This window comes from Triplophysa dalaica, chromosome 13 (genome assembly GCF_015846415.1).
Source record: "Triplophysa dalaica isolate WHDGS20190420 chromosome 13, ASM1584641v1, whole genome shotgun sequence".
Classification (NCBI taxonomy): Eukaryota; Metazoa; Chordata; class Actinopteri; order Cypriniformes; family Nemacheilidae; genus Triplophysa; species Triplophysa dalaica.
The window spans coordinates 15,225,459-15,238,910 of NC_079554.1; the positions used below are offsets into that span (position 1 = coordinate 15,225,459).

Below are 13,452 nucleotides of genomic sequence, written 5' to 3' on the forward strand. Positions count from 1 at the left end.
GAATTATTAAAATGAGAGGAAAAATATTAAGTAACCATTTTTTGAAAATTGGGTTTTATTGCCCAATTTGGATGTTAAATGTTTTATTTCCAATTTAATATTCAGACACAATTATAAGTAATCTATTGTAGGTTGTTACTGATCATATAAAATATCATAAATTTAACCTGGTATAAAATATGATTTCTTCAATCAACCACTGGTTGGACAAACATACAATATTTTTCCAATCAGCGGAGCGTAGCATTCGTCAAACCTATTTAAACACAATTACTATTCGAGTCGGTTTGGTGACGTAACCGACACAGAAATTACACACTTGAGTTTAAGTGCTAAAGCTAAAGGTCATGCTAATTCCTACCAGTGACCGCTGGAACAGATCGTGAGCACTCAGCTTCAGAGAAATTACTTAATGTCAAACATGTCATGTGGGTTTTTTCTCTTGTCTTTTGGTCTTTTAACGTGCGGGTGTCGTGTCACTTTGGAGAAGCTCCGGTCTGAAGTGAGCTGTGGGAAGCAGAATGCTTTTGGGATCGCTGTGCATTTGCCCGCTGGCCTGAGACTGAAGATTCCCTTCTTCCTCCTACCGCTGTAATCTTCTTGATGATTTTGCCAGGATTCTGTCATTCTGCTCTCTTGATCTGCCACTTTCGGTCAATCTCAAGTAGAGAAAAGTTTACACAACTGCGAAGACAGATCTGCATGGCGCTTCGCAGCAAGAAATACACAAAACGGACTGTTTCCGTCTTCCGAAGTGGTGTACGGAGTTTTGCACAGCAGTTATAAAAGAAAGCGTAATTTGGCAATTTGCAAAATAATCTACACAATACACAGCATTGACAAACCCAGCTATTTCAACTCAATATGCTTGATATTGAACACAGGCCAAAGTCATTTTCAAAAACCGTGTTAATCTACATCAGTTTACCCCATCCAGGTCAATCACAAGATTCCTTTGTACTCCTGTTTCACTGCCGATAGCTCAAGATGAGACGGAGGAAACTGAGGTTGCACTAATCTAAATTTTGAGTCTCTCTGGGAGATTCCCATTCGCCTTCATTTCGTCTTTTATCTGATCACAATCGCTCAGAGGCTAAATATCACACATCTCCCCAGACGGCAAAGGTGATTTGTTTCTCGTAAGCCTTTCCTCTCGAGAGGCGCGTGCATCAACCTTTCACCGTCATTGTACAACATCTGACAGAGGCGGAGTCAGGTAAGCTCTTCCCACCTGATTGATGATAAATGATTGTATTGTGATCGCAGAAGAGATCAATTCTATTAGTGCCAAATCGAAGGTCATCTTTCTGAATAACACCGTGTGAATGGACGTTTTGATTAGACAGGAACCTAGGTGGGAACACTTCGGAAGTCTTCGGTGAAATTAATAACTGAATTCAAAGATTCAGTCCTAAGGGTAATGTGCCATACTCATCCTAATCCCAATCCAGTAACAATAAACACCTCCGTATGAAAGATTTGCAAAGGTCCTGACTGACATGCCATGACAGCGGATCATCTCAACATTTAGATCACGTTTATGAGAGACATACACTTGCAAACAGTGGGCACACGTCAGTAAAGCTCTGGATTTGTCACGACAATAAAGACAATGCCAACACGCACCAGTGAAAGTCTATCGGATAAAAAACAGCTGGTAAAGAAATCCAAATACTTACTGATTGGATCACCGCGCACCTGAAACAAACACACGCAATCAACTTTCCACCGAACAGCATAAAGGATACAATCGTAAAGCTCCGTTCTGAGTCCCAATGGCCAGGATTTTCTGAACGGGGTCGAATGCCATAGAGGACGGTTGGTAGGGAAAGCCATGGCGCACCGTCTGGAGATCAGATCAAAGAGAGTTAAAAGGATCATGCAAAAGATACAAAATGTGTCAGAACTGCCAATAAAGGTTATTAAATGGCCAGTTTATAGATTTCTACACTTCATTTCACTTTAGTCTTGAATAGTCTGTTACATCCTTATGTGTTTTGACTGTATAATATGTGTTTATAGATGATAGATGTTTTACATGGTAAATTAATATTTACTATGCTCCATATAATAATTTTAAAGAGAGTGGCGATGTATGCAAGACAAAAAACATTTTATCCATGACAACATATCCAACTAAGGCACAACCAAAACCTCATAAGGTCAGGCCCCTTTGGACCATTTTTACAATCCCGGTGTCCCACCGTTAGATAAAAACAACAGAAAGTGAGAGTAGAGACTTTGTATTGTATCCAGAGAATAACAGTGGTTGGCTGCAGTTTCACAGCTCTGGCCTCTGCTCAACAGCTGTCACCGCGCGCGTTTAAGGGCTGTGCTTTAAAACCTTGTGACGTCGCCACACAGACAGCATTTCTGGGCTATTAATGCGGCCCTATGGTGCTATCTAGATAGGCTGCTCACTTGGTGTTGAGCACACAGCCTCTGTTTGTTTAGTGGCTAAGCGCGTTACGTAAGCGACGCGCGGGGACGACTGGTAGCCATACCTGTCTATGAGACAAGCTTCCGTCCATCGCGCACGTTTCTTCTCGTCTTTTTGGCAACTATGAATTAAATATTAACCCAACACAACACTGACATGTTTGCATGCGTATATTTAATTGAGATCTGACAAAATGGATCAAAGCGTGTGTGTAAGCGCTTGTATAAATGATCGTAAATTATTAATCCTTGTAGAAAGTGGTATCGTGGTAAAAAAGTGTTTCGGATGGCGTGTCAGCATTTTCCTAAAAATAAACACGTGGTCGTGTTAGTTCCTGAAGTTCAGGGACTATTTACCCCTTGACATATAAACATCATTACATGACATTTTTGTATTAAATAAGACGTGTGTGTGCAAATATTACCGACGTAAACGAGAGAAATGCATTGCAATACTTCGGCGTGCCGTTCTTTTTTTGTGCGCTCGCGTGTGGTTTTATAATGTAACACTACGATCAGTCAGACGAGGCGCTTGCGCGCTTGATGGAGAAGAGGATACATAACGCGTTTCTCGCTGGAAACGATTAACTTCGTCCATTGTACAGTCGGGTCTAAACCACGAAGGGCAAGTCAACCCACCAACACTCCAACAAGGCCTATTCATAACTGTGACTGTTTCGCAGGACACAGTAGTATATATTGCATATTACCCAGCCATTATCACCTGGTGACCAAAATGCAGTTGGGGGGTGTGCAGCTCATAGTGTTATTTTGGGTGAAATGACAATACTCAAGACTGTAAATTGCATGTTAATCCCAGCACAGTAGATTATGCAAGGAGCGGGTTGTTTATCCCCCCTCCCTCTCCGCAAGCATCAGAGCTTCATTCTAACCCCACATGATTCAGTAAAATACAGTCAAAGTGGCAGTTTTTACAATCACTGCTGCAAAGAGGAAGAAATTTGAGTCGAGCGTTGGAAGAGATTGGCAACAAAAGCGTTTTGTGTTGGCTACAAACTGATCCATCACGCATGAATATTTTACGCATTTGTGCGCATTTTCGAAACATAGAGTCAGCTCTTTTAAAGCACGCACATGACACACAGCTTGTGTAAAATCCTATTGTGTGTGTATTCAAGGCAACAGATTATGACGGAATAGTGTACGGATTTAATGCATAGCCTGAGTGCGGATTTAACGTGTAGGCTACAGCCTATGCACAAGACTCCACCGGTGCGTAATGAGAATTATGGAGCTCTTTGTGAGATGCATTACACAATAAGAAATAATGTATAGCATAAGATTGACTTGTTATATAAGACACTAATATAAAAATGCGCAAATGTAATATTACACAGTATTATCTGCCTACCTGAAAAGACGTTATTTTAAGTCTTTGTGTAAAGTAAAAAACAGCGTGCACCAAGCATCACTTGTTTGGAGCATAGTATTATAAAACATTAAGTGATGTTGCATGACGTGAAGATACATCGTTACTTGAGAGCGTTCTCACCTTACAGAGCTGAAAGTGTTCAGACTGGATCGTCTCCGGGATGAGATCGTTCTCCTTTGCCCCGGGCTGTGGGGACTGAGAGGGAGACGAAACGGACGACAAACCGTCCAGCACCTTGCGGATATTAAACTTCTTCATTTTCCCCCGGTGCGAGTGAAACGGAGGGGACGCAGCACCCGAGTCGAGATCACCCGTGAAAGATGAGGGGAGAACCGCTCTCGCTCGTTTTTGCAGCACGTCTCTTTTACAGCTCACATTTTACAGAGCGTTATTCACCGCATCCTCCATGGCTGGTGTCTAGGCTGCCACCGTCGTGGGTTGTGAAGGTTGAAAGTTTTTTCTGTTTTGGCGTAAGCGTTTGTGGGGTGTCCGTATAAGCTTTTCTGACTCGGCGTCCCGCTGCGTCTCCAATTCCCTCTCTCCCTCCCCTTCTCCACTCAAAGCGGAAACATCGCTGCAGCGCCGCGCGTGCGCACTTCACACTTCGAAGCCGCCTTTCAAACCTCTTTTTCAGTGACCAGGCAAATACGACTTGCTGTTGAGTGAGCTGGCGTCACATTGCAGAAACGGGGGCGGGTCTCTGCACCTGGAGGCGCAGGGATGTAGGATGGAAAGCGCATCCGCGCATCTGAATCACATAGGCTAGAGTCATAATAAAGCTACAACAATGCGCTCTATAATCTTGATGTGATGCATACTACAGATATTCTTTGTCTCTGGTGGTAATAGACTCAGACATCCGTATTTGTTTATACAACAGCAAATTTACTATTTGTGACAATGTTATGGGTGGGTGGGGACTTGGTACGGCGATGCGACTTATTTCTTTATCAGAAAATGTGTCCTATGATCATGCAGCTACTCAACAGAAAGCCCTATAATAGACAACCAAACACAATTAGATATGTTCGACTAATAACAAATTACAATATCAAATGAGCATCAAATTCATATATTATATATTCTTATTATTCTAGTATTATCATGTTCACCCTCTTTTGTTTCTTGAAAAAATATTAAATTAATCCACCACTTGTAACAAATGATGAATTTAAAACTCCACAATTATGAGGAGCAAATAATTAAAGTAGGCTATACCATATATTGTGTAATATAATTTACAACATTTTTAGGGAGACGGGTTTGCAAATGCATACAAAGACCGGTTCAGATTAGCAGGGGCTGAATTCTGTTAAAGGGGTAGTTCACTCTGAAAATCAACAAATCTGACATGAATTATTCATCATGAGGCAGATGTTGTTCGGTATATAACGTTCTTCGTCTTCTGCAGAAGAAAGAAAGTCATACAGGTTTGGAATGCCGTGACAGAATGACATTTTCTTTGAATGAACTTTAAATAGAAATATACGTGATTGGATGAAAATACAACTCATATTAAGACTTTCAGCGAGGTTTGGAATAGATCTCTTTGATTCTAAATCCTTTTATAATGCAGTGATGGAGATGATAGAGATAAGACAATGAATTTCCTTATGGAGCCCTGGAAGAGACTAAAGAGACCCTTATAAGGTACGGGTCATCCTCATACGTCCAATAGCCGGATCCCTGCAACGCGCATACACACCGGACACTCCATAAAACCACAGACTGGAACATCAATGACTTTGTTCTCGTTTATTTTGCTGCCTTTTATTCATGATATTAAAGAGGAAGAGGGGTTGGGCATTTACACTCAGCATTAAGTGGCTTGCTGTTTGCATTAATAGGATGTTTCTGTTTGTAGGCTTTGATAAGGCCCTCCCATTGATGCATGTTTTTATTGTTCCCTGAGGAAGGGCCAAAGTTTACAGAAGCACGACTAAAGCAAGGTGACGTGTTTTTCCTCCGAGCAGCTGCAAATGACCACAAAGAAAAGATATTCATTAGTTGTTTTTTAGTTCCCATAGTTTTATTACATTTAGATGTGTATTAAATAGGCCTAGTAGGCTTCTAAAAAAGGTCAAATTATCCTTGAAATTTCTTAAACATTGCTCCTATCCTGCACGACGTTTGCTTTCCTCTATCGAACTCACAAAAATGTCTGTCCCTCCATTTCTCCCCATGTAATGAATATTAACCGGATTATAAAGTGGCACAGGTAATGAAAATCATCTCTCTGTAGATGCCGCGTGCAACAGATGATGTCATCTGCCTGTCCAATCTAATATGTGTCCCTTTACCCTTGGCATGTTTAGTCCCGCCCCTTGTTTTACACAAGCCGAAGATGATAACACTTCGATTGTGTGCTTTATTTTATAATCAGAAGACCAAGCATGTCATTATTATTTTGTTTTGATGACCTTCCATCAGGTTATGAATAATTCATGAGGTGATACAGTATGCAAATATCTGTCTGGTGATTGAACCTTGATTTAAACTGAGAGAAATGTAAAGTGTTTAATATTGAAGTGGCTTATAGAGAACAGTGTATTATGATTAATCCAAATGGATGAGACATTACAGGGACATCATTATTATGAGTACAATAAGAAAAAATAGGCACTTACTGTGTACAGTTTGTATCAATGTGTTTGTCCCCGTGAGTTAAATCTTGTTAAAAGTACAGTGAGGTCAAATGTTTCTTTATGGATGTCTGGGGACATATTTACTTGGAAATACAAGAATAAGGATGAAGGTTGGATTTAACTGATTATAATTAGCTTTATATAAAAATATTAATAAATAATGCTGTGTGTGCGCTCATGCGTGCGTGGTTATACACCGGGCCAAAAATATAAGTGCAATAAGTTCATATTCGAATAATGATAATAGCTTTTGGTAAGGTTTAGGGTTGTCATGTGAGTCTATGAGATTTTCTCAGTTAAAGTGTGTGAGACCTGTCAAACACAGTAGAGGAACAGAAAGAGAGAGAGGTCGTCTCATTTGCACTCATTGTAACACATCTGCTTTCAGCAGCAATAATCAACAGATGCGATTAGACACCCATCAAGAATTCTCACCAGATACACAGACACAACTCACTGTCATGTCTAAAGGCTACTGGCTATGATACCAACAGCCATGGGTTTAGCTTTATAACTGTTAGAGGCATAATAAAATACAGAACGACAAAGAAATGATTGAAAAAAATTAAATGACATGCTTTGGTCTGTTAAAGGTCACTTGATCAGATATTCAATAAATCTGTGAGGCAGAAATGCAAACCCAAATCCGAAGAAAAATTAAGTCACAGAATATTTGCTGTAGACTTGCAGTTGACTCTAGACATGGACTGTAAATTAGGGAGTTGTGAAGAACACACCTTTTCTTGTCAGTATACAAAAAAATCAAAACAATTGTGCTTTATAAAGACAATAAAAAGATTTTTCTTGTGTCAAATAAAATAATTTTTCTGTAATATTATAAGAGATTAGATTCAAGTAATTCAAGCTTTGATTCCTTTTGATATTTCCAATAGATAAAAATTTAAGCGTTAATTTACAAGAACAGATAACTCTTTTGAGATAAAAAAATTTCATCAGTTTTATTGCGTTTGTTAGCTGTATTTTTTTTTAGTTATTAAAATAATCCAATGCAACCTAACCGTCGTTTGGTTGATATTAGCATGCCAATAAAATAAAATCATTTAAAAAAAATAGCTAATCTGTTTTTGCAAATTAACTTTTTAATTAGACCTAATATTTGTACATACATTATATTCATGTATTTTTCTTATACAATAAATCAAATGGAAATTCTAAAACTTTACATTTGAGAGTTGACATGAACTACGTATCGCTACTTATTCTTAAAGCCATGTGACAGTTTCGGAGGGGGGAAATGGTTGGAAATCTTCACATTTCATTGGCATCAACTAGACTGATCAAATAACATCTTAGTGTTCACTGCGCGTGACATCTGACAATGACTTACTCTGATGAAAGTGACAACCACACGCGCTCTTCCCATTTCTGAAGTTTCTCTAAGACAGTCAAAGGTTTAATAGTGTCTGACTATACCTCTAAGCCAATAACATGCTTCCACTCAGACTAAGAAAGCATGCAGACAGATGACATCAGGGTCAGATGAGGAGAATCTGTTTATCATAGTGAACAGTAGGGGTCACCAAACAGTCATAAGCGAAGCAGAGATGCTACAGTATCAGTGTACTGTATTCAAATACACTTTATATGAAAATGCAAATGTTACATTTTTATACAGTACAGGTGATCCAGTGTATATTTGCAATATATTTGTTTTCACTGTATATCTATAAACAGATAACAATTCTTATTTTTTGTAAAGTTTTCTGTAAAACTCTGGATCTCTTTCACTGAACATCATTCCGTTTATGTTAAAATAAAGAAACATCTGATGCACAAGATAAAAATAACATTTGTCCCTATTACTATGGGCACACTGTGATAAATGTAAATAAGTGAGGCCTTTCAAATGTATAGCATAATGTCACTGCAGAACACTACAACCAGTACTCATGGGGCTCTCTTGATGGCCCGTGAGGCCTAATATGAGTCATTAATGGCTCTTTCATAGTTCAGTGTGGGTGTGTGGCACTCATGGATAACTAGAATTAAATCCTGTGCTTTACACAAGCCTCATACCTCATACTGATCTGAATGTGCTGCGATGCAAAGGGAAAAGATATTTTCTGCGTGTATGTGTGTAAGTTCTCACCATGGCTTATGATTTAGCTCCCTCATATGATTTCTGAGGTTATGAAGGTGGCTTTAGTCGAATGTGAAGTGACAGACCCCAGACCGAAGAGTCTGGAAACACATGCACACACGCCTTCCTGTCCCAACACATTGAGACCCAAACACCCAACCTTTTTCTGTTTTTCTATGCTTTAGGGACGAGAAAATAGCTGGGCAGAGAAAACAAGGACAGAGAGAGAGATTTAACCTTAATTATCCTTATGAGCCGAGGCATCTTCAGAGCGGATGTGAGTAATGCGCTAACTGTCCACTGAGATGGAAGAATATATCCTGGAGCAGGCCTTCCAAAAATCACAGAGAGTATACTTGAAAAAAAAGGATGTCTGACAGGACAGAGGACAGACCTCCTGCAACCAACTGAGGTCATTCACTCCGGATGGATAGCTGCAATGTAACTGCATTAAACATTCTGACACAATCCAGTATAGTTTGATGATGTAAATAAAATAATATAAAGATCAGTCTTATTGTTTATACACAATTTAATGACATGATGTCTGGCAAGTTAAGAAATAGGACTCACGTTTTATTAAGCATTAATGCTCACACAGACAGATTTTCTATTACGACAGAACATCAAATAGCAGACTGCATTCTGCTAGAAAATTAATAACACTTTTCATTTTTAACTGTAAAGATGCAATCTGTTACTTTTTTGGTTGAAAATGAAAAGTGCATAAACAATCAGCGTCTCCTTTGTGTCACCCCGGTTGACAATGAAACCATTATAAACCAATTTATCGTTCTACTGGAAAGATGATAACATTTTAATTGAATTGTTCAAAACTGAAAAGTTCGGTGTTGTAAAGTTTTGACCGATTGGCTCACTTCCTTTTGCCTCCACTCTTAAGTGCACCTGGCTGGATTTGTGGGGGATTCTTCTCCAGCTCCACCTGTTTGGCTATCTCCACGGACACCTCTTCTTTCTTCTTATGAGACTGCTCCTCCAAGACACGGGAACGGTACGCATCACGAGTCTGAAGCATCTTTTGGCGATATTCATCCATAGCGTCCTATAGCACAAACTCAACAGAATTAAAAACAAAATCATTGCTCAAATAATTAAAAGTCAGTAAACCCAGTGCAATAACAGTATAAACGCATCACAAACCTGAAAACCAATGTAAGTCTCCAGCTGACGTTTCATCATATCCCTTCGTGCAGTTTTTTCCTGTTTACGTTGTTCCAGTATGTTGTCCCAGATCAGGCGGAAGCTTTGGAACCTCTCAGAACGTTCCCTTCTCTGTTCTTCCTCAAGCACTTCATCTTTTAGACGAGGCTGAGGCAAAGACTTCCTGCATGAGTGAAACATTGAGTTTCAAGTATTTATTTGTCACATACATACTGTAACACATTATGATATTAAGTGAAATGCTCTGTACCACATTCTGTCCATAGTGAGCAGTAAATAATTATATACAAAGAATACAGAATTATTTTTATATTAGAATAAAAAGAAATGTGGAAAAAAATAAAACTTAGAAAGTACAAAAACAGTATTTAAATGTAAAGTATATTATGTATGTGCATAAATACACATGTGGACGTGAATATTGAGATTCATAATAGATACATCATGATATACAACAGTCTGAACTGGCAAAATGTGCAATATGCATTGCATGTGAGAAAGAATAAAACATTATATTACATTATAATTGGTTTTGGCATGTCGTTTATTGATATGCGTGGGAGACAGATGTGTGTGATATACCTGATAAATGGTGTATAATCAATGTCGATTCTGTTCTGTTTAAGAGCACTTATCTCACCACTCTGTTGGGACTGAGGTGTGCCTACACAAACAGAGACCAACCATTCATACACTCATGCCTTTTAATAAACATACCCAATACCCCTGTATGAAAATAAAATCATGAGAATTCCCATAAAAACCCATTTTTTTGCCACTTTGTACCTGAAAGCCTAAAAACACAATCCATTACAAGCTTAATTTACATACAAAGAAGCCATTTGTGGTCATTTAAACCTTCACAGCACTTTACTATTTAACGCATTTAACACTGATTTACACTGGATTGCAGGTGATTAGCAAATAAGATGGTTTTTTTTTGCATAAAAGCAGAGCATCTATTTGGTCAACCCCCCTGAGTGTATGTACAGTATGTATGTTTGTGTGTAACCTGTCTCAGCTGTGGTCGGTTCCTCCACGTCTTTGAGATAGCGCAGACGGGTCTGATGAGCCTTCAGGACAAATCAAAATCAGGTGCAGATAAGAGCTTGTGCACATGTGGAGAACATGTACCTTTGCAGTGGATCATGCTGTGATACCTTTGCTGCTCTACCAGGTTCAGCGCTTTCCCAGGCCAGTTTCATCGCTCTAATCTCCTCAAGTCTCTCCGTGTCTTTCTTTACTTCTATATTTCCGGCCTCACTTTGATCACTCACGACACGCAGGGTCCAGTAGGGCTTAGTCGTGTCCAAACTCTGCAAACACACATACATGCAGGTATTTACAGTAGCTTTAAAGCTGTTATTGTGTTATATTGTGGATGTATATAAGGTGTTAAGAGGTTTGTGTAGCATCTGAAACCATGTCTGAAAATGTAAAAAATTCAAGAAATTAAAAGTCTTTTTATATAGACTGCAGATGATTGCTTTAAATATAAACTGGGTTTTAACACACACACACACACACACACACACTGACTTGGCCCATGGTGAAGCTTGACTTGGATGTAAGTTTATCTTTGTCCTTCTCTCGTTCCTTGGCCTTGTGTGTTGATTTAGGAGCAGATTTCTGGCTGTCTCTGTTTTGTTGTTCTGTACCAACAGAGGCAGACGTGCCTTCCAAAATATCTCCAAACACTGCCAATGTCAAAGACAGAGACAAAAGGGAAATTACACTTTTATCGAAAGCGAGTTACAGAGAGTTCAGGGCGATATGTCATAAAGGAGCCATAATACAATAGGTGCTAATACAAAGTTACTTGTTTAAACAAAAGCCAGAACAGGTTTTAAGTAGTTTATTTATGTTGTGAGAGATGGGAACTTCAGAGATGGGAAGCTAATGAGATAATAAATAAATACAAAATTATCACTTATTCACCCTCATGTCAATCTATACATGTATGACTTCATTTCTTCTAGAACACAAAAGACATTTTGGTAACAAACGTTGGTCCCCATTGTATGGATGCTGAGACTATTCAAAATATCCACTTTTGCGTTCAAAATGTTAAAAACAATCATTTTGCAAATGGGTTTAGTGGCTAGTGGTCCCGAAATGACATGTTTTCAAGTGTTTCACATCAAGGTTTTTGTTGCTGTTGGAACTGCATGTCTAGATGTATACCCTGCTAGATGGCAGTATTGCGCTATCAAAAAAAAACGAGTTCATAAAACCCTTAATCTCATTTACCTTCCTCTTACTTTCTATAATGCCGCATCCTTCTGTACAGTTTACTTAGGGCACATAGAGGATCCATAAGAACATCATCACAGCCCCCTAATCACTGATTTAATCTGAAGTCCAGCCTGCTCTGTGACAGGTCAGATACATATCAACTTCAATCTATTTATCTCCACTCACAGTATGACACTGAATCAATATACCAGAAAGCCATTTCAGATATGTCCAAATACGGATTATCTATTGCTATATGCATAGTCAATTATTCTTTAAATAACTGCGATATGTGATCATTATGTATGCATAATGGACTTCAACCATTAAGAGCATTCATCAGTTTGAGTTTAAATGCACCTTTGTTGTATTTTACTTATAACTACAAATTAATTAAATGTCTTGTTGTATTCAGAAAGTGAATACAATAGTGTGCAATGGCTCGTCCTACAAATCAAAACTATGTTAGTGTGTGGACATACTTCTAAACCCCAGAATCATTTGTAGGACATTTGCAAATCCTGGACAAGACCATCTACACATATTGTGAGCAGTGAGCATTGAGGATGGAGGTCGTTTGGGTTGGAAACCCATAAGGCTTCCATGCAGTAGGCTGACGGGCCTTCAGCAGAGTTCAGTGCGCTGGTCTGGGTTCCCATGTGTGTTTATTGATCGGTGTATGGTTACTGTTCTCAGGGTGGCTCCTGCTCCACCGGGAGCCACTCAACTGGGTTAATTCAATTCTTTTCCTTCCAGAAATATTTCCCAGGGCAACAGAGGCCAAGAGCCAACTTCATTTGACTTCCCATTGACCCATTTTCAAAGGCTTATCTGGAAATGAAACGAGAGGCGTGACGCACATGCTTCTCAATGTAGATTTCTAGAATAGAGATCCCACGTGGATATATACAGTACGTACATACAATACGCTGACAGGTTACCACTTACGTATTATGAGTTTAATGTGATAATTCACTCAAAACTTGCATAGAAGATATTTTGAGAAATGTCTCTCTGGTTTTGTGTTCATACATTGGGAGTCCGAGGGGGCCAGTGTTGTTTGGTTACCAACATTCTTCTAAATATCTTCTCTTGTGTTCTGCAGAAGATATAAAAGTCATACAGCTTTGGAGTGACATGAGGGTGAGTAAATGATGAAAGTATTTTTTGGGGGTTGAACTTTCCCTTTAACCCAACTTTCCCTGCAACCCTGCACATTTAAATAATAGATGCAACATTCACAGGCCCCTAAAGCTCATTATAAATGAGAAGACTTCCCAGTGCATAATACATTCCCACTTCAACCGCAACAAAATGTGCTAAATGTTAACTTGTTTGATAGCAAATATGTATGAGAGTGCCACGTTTTATGATGCGTCGTACGAATTAATAAGGAATACAATTATTTTCAGAGGATCGGGATTACAAAAGAATCTTAATGTGAATACTGGACACAG

The 13,452-nt window shown here is 38.9% G+C and overlaps 2 protein-coding genes across 4 annotated transcripts in view; both read right to left on the reverse strand.

The window, feature by feature from the left end:
• Positions 1 to 4,419, reverse strand: part of stxbp5a (syntaxin binding protein 5a (tomosyn)) — a 79,796-nt gene extending 75,377 nt beyond the window's left edge. For all 3 annotated transcript variants that reach the window (XM_056764403.1, XM_056764402.1, XM_056764401.1), the window contains exons 1-2: positions 3,953 to 4,419; positions 1,749 to 1,846 (exon numbers count right to left, since the gene is read on the reverse strand). In XM_056764403.1, the coding sequence (XP_056620381.1) occupies positions 1,749 to 1,846; positions 3,953 to 4,090 (236 nt within the window). In that variant the 5' untranslated portion in view covers positions 4,091 to 4,419. The remainder of the gene's footprint in view (positions 1 to 1,748; positions 1,847 to 3,952) is intronic.
• Positions 4,420 to 9,137: 4,718 nt separating this feature from the next.
• The window catches only part of adgb (androglobin), a 30,850-nt gene continuing 26,535 nt past the window's right edge, over positions 9,138 to 13,452 (reverse strand). Inside the window, exons 31-36 of the mRNA XM_056763762.1 lie at positions 11,300 to 11,457; positions 10,921 to 11,076; positions 10,773 to 10,833; positions 10,343 to 10,424; positions 9,740 to 9,923; positions 9,138 to 9,641 (exon numbers count right to left, since the gene is read on the reverse strand). Of these exons, the coding sequence (XP_056619740.1) occupies positions 9,453 to 9,641; positions 9,740 to 9,923; positions 10,343 to 10,424; positions 10,773 to 10,833; positions 10,921 to 11,076; positions 11,300 to 11,457 (830 nt within the window). The 3' untranslated portion in view covers positions 9,138 to 9,452. The remainder of the gene's footprint in view (positions 9,642 to 9,739; positions 9,924 to 10,342; positions 10,425 to 10,772; positions 10,834 to 10,920; positions 11,077 to 11,299; positions 11,458 to 13,452) is intronic.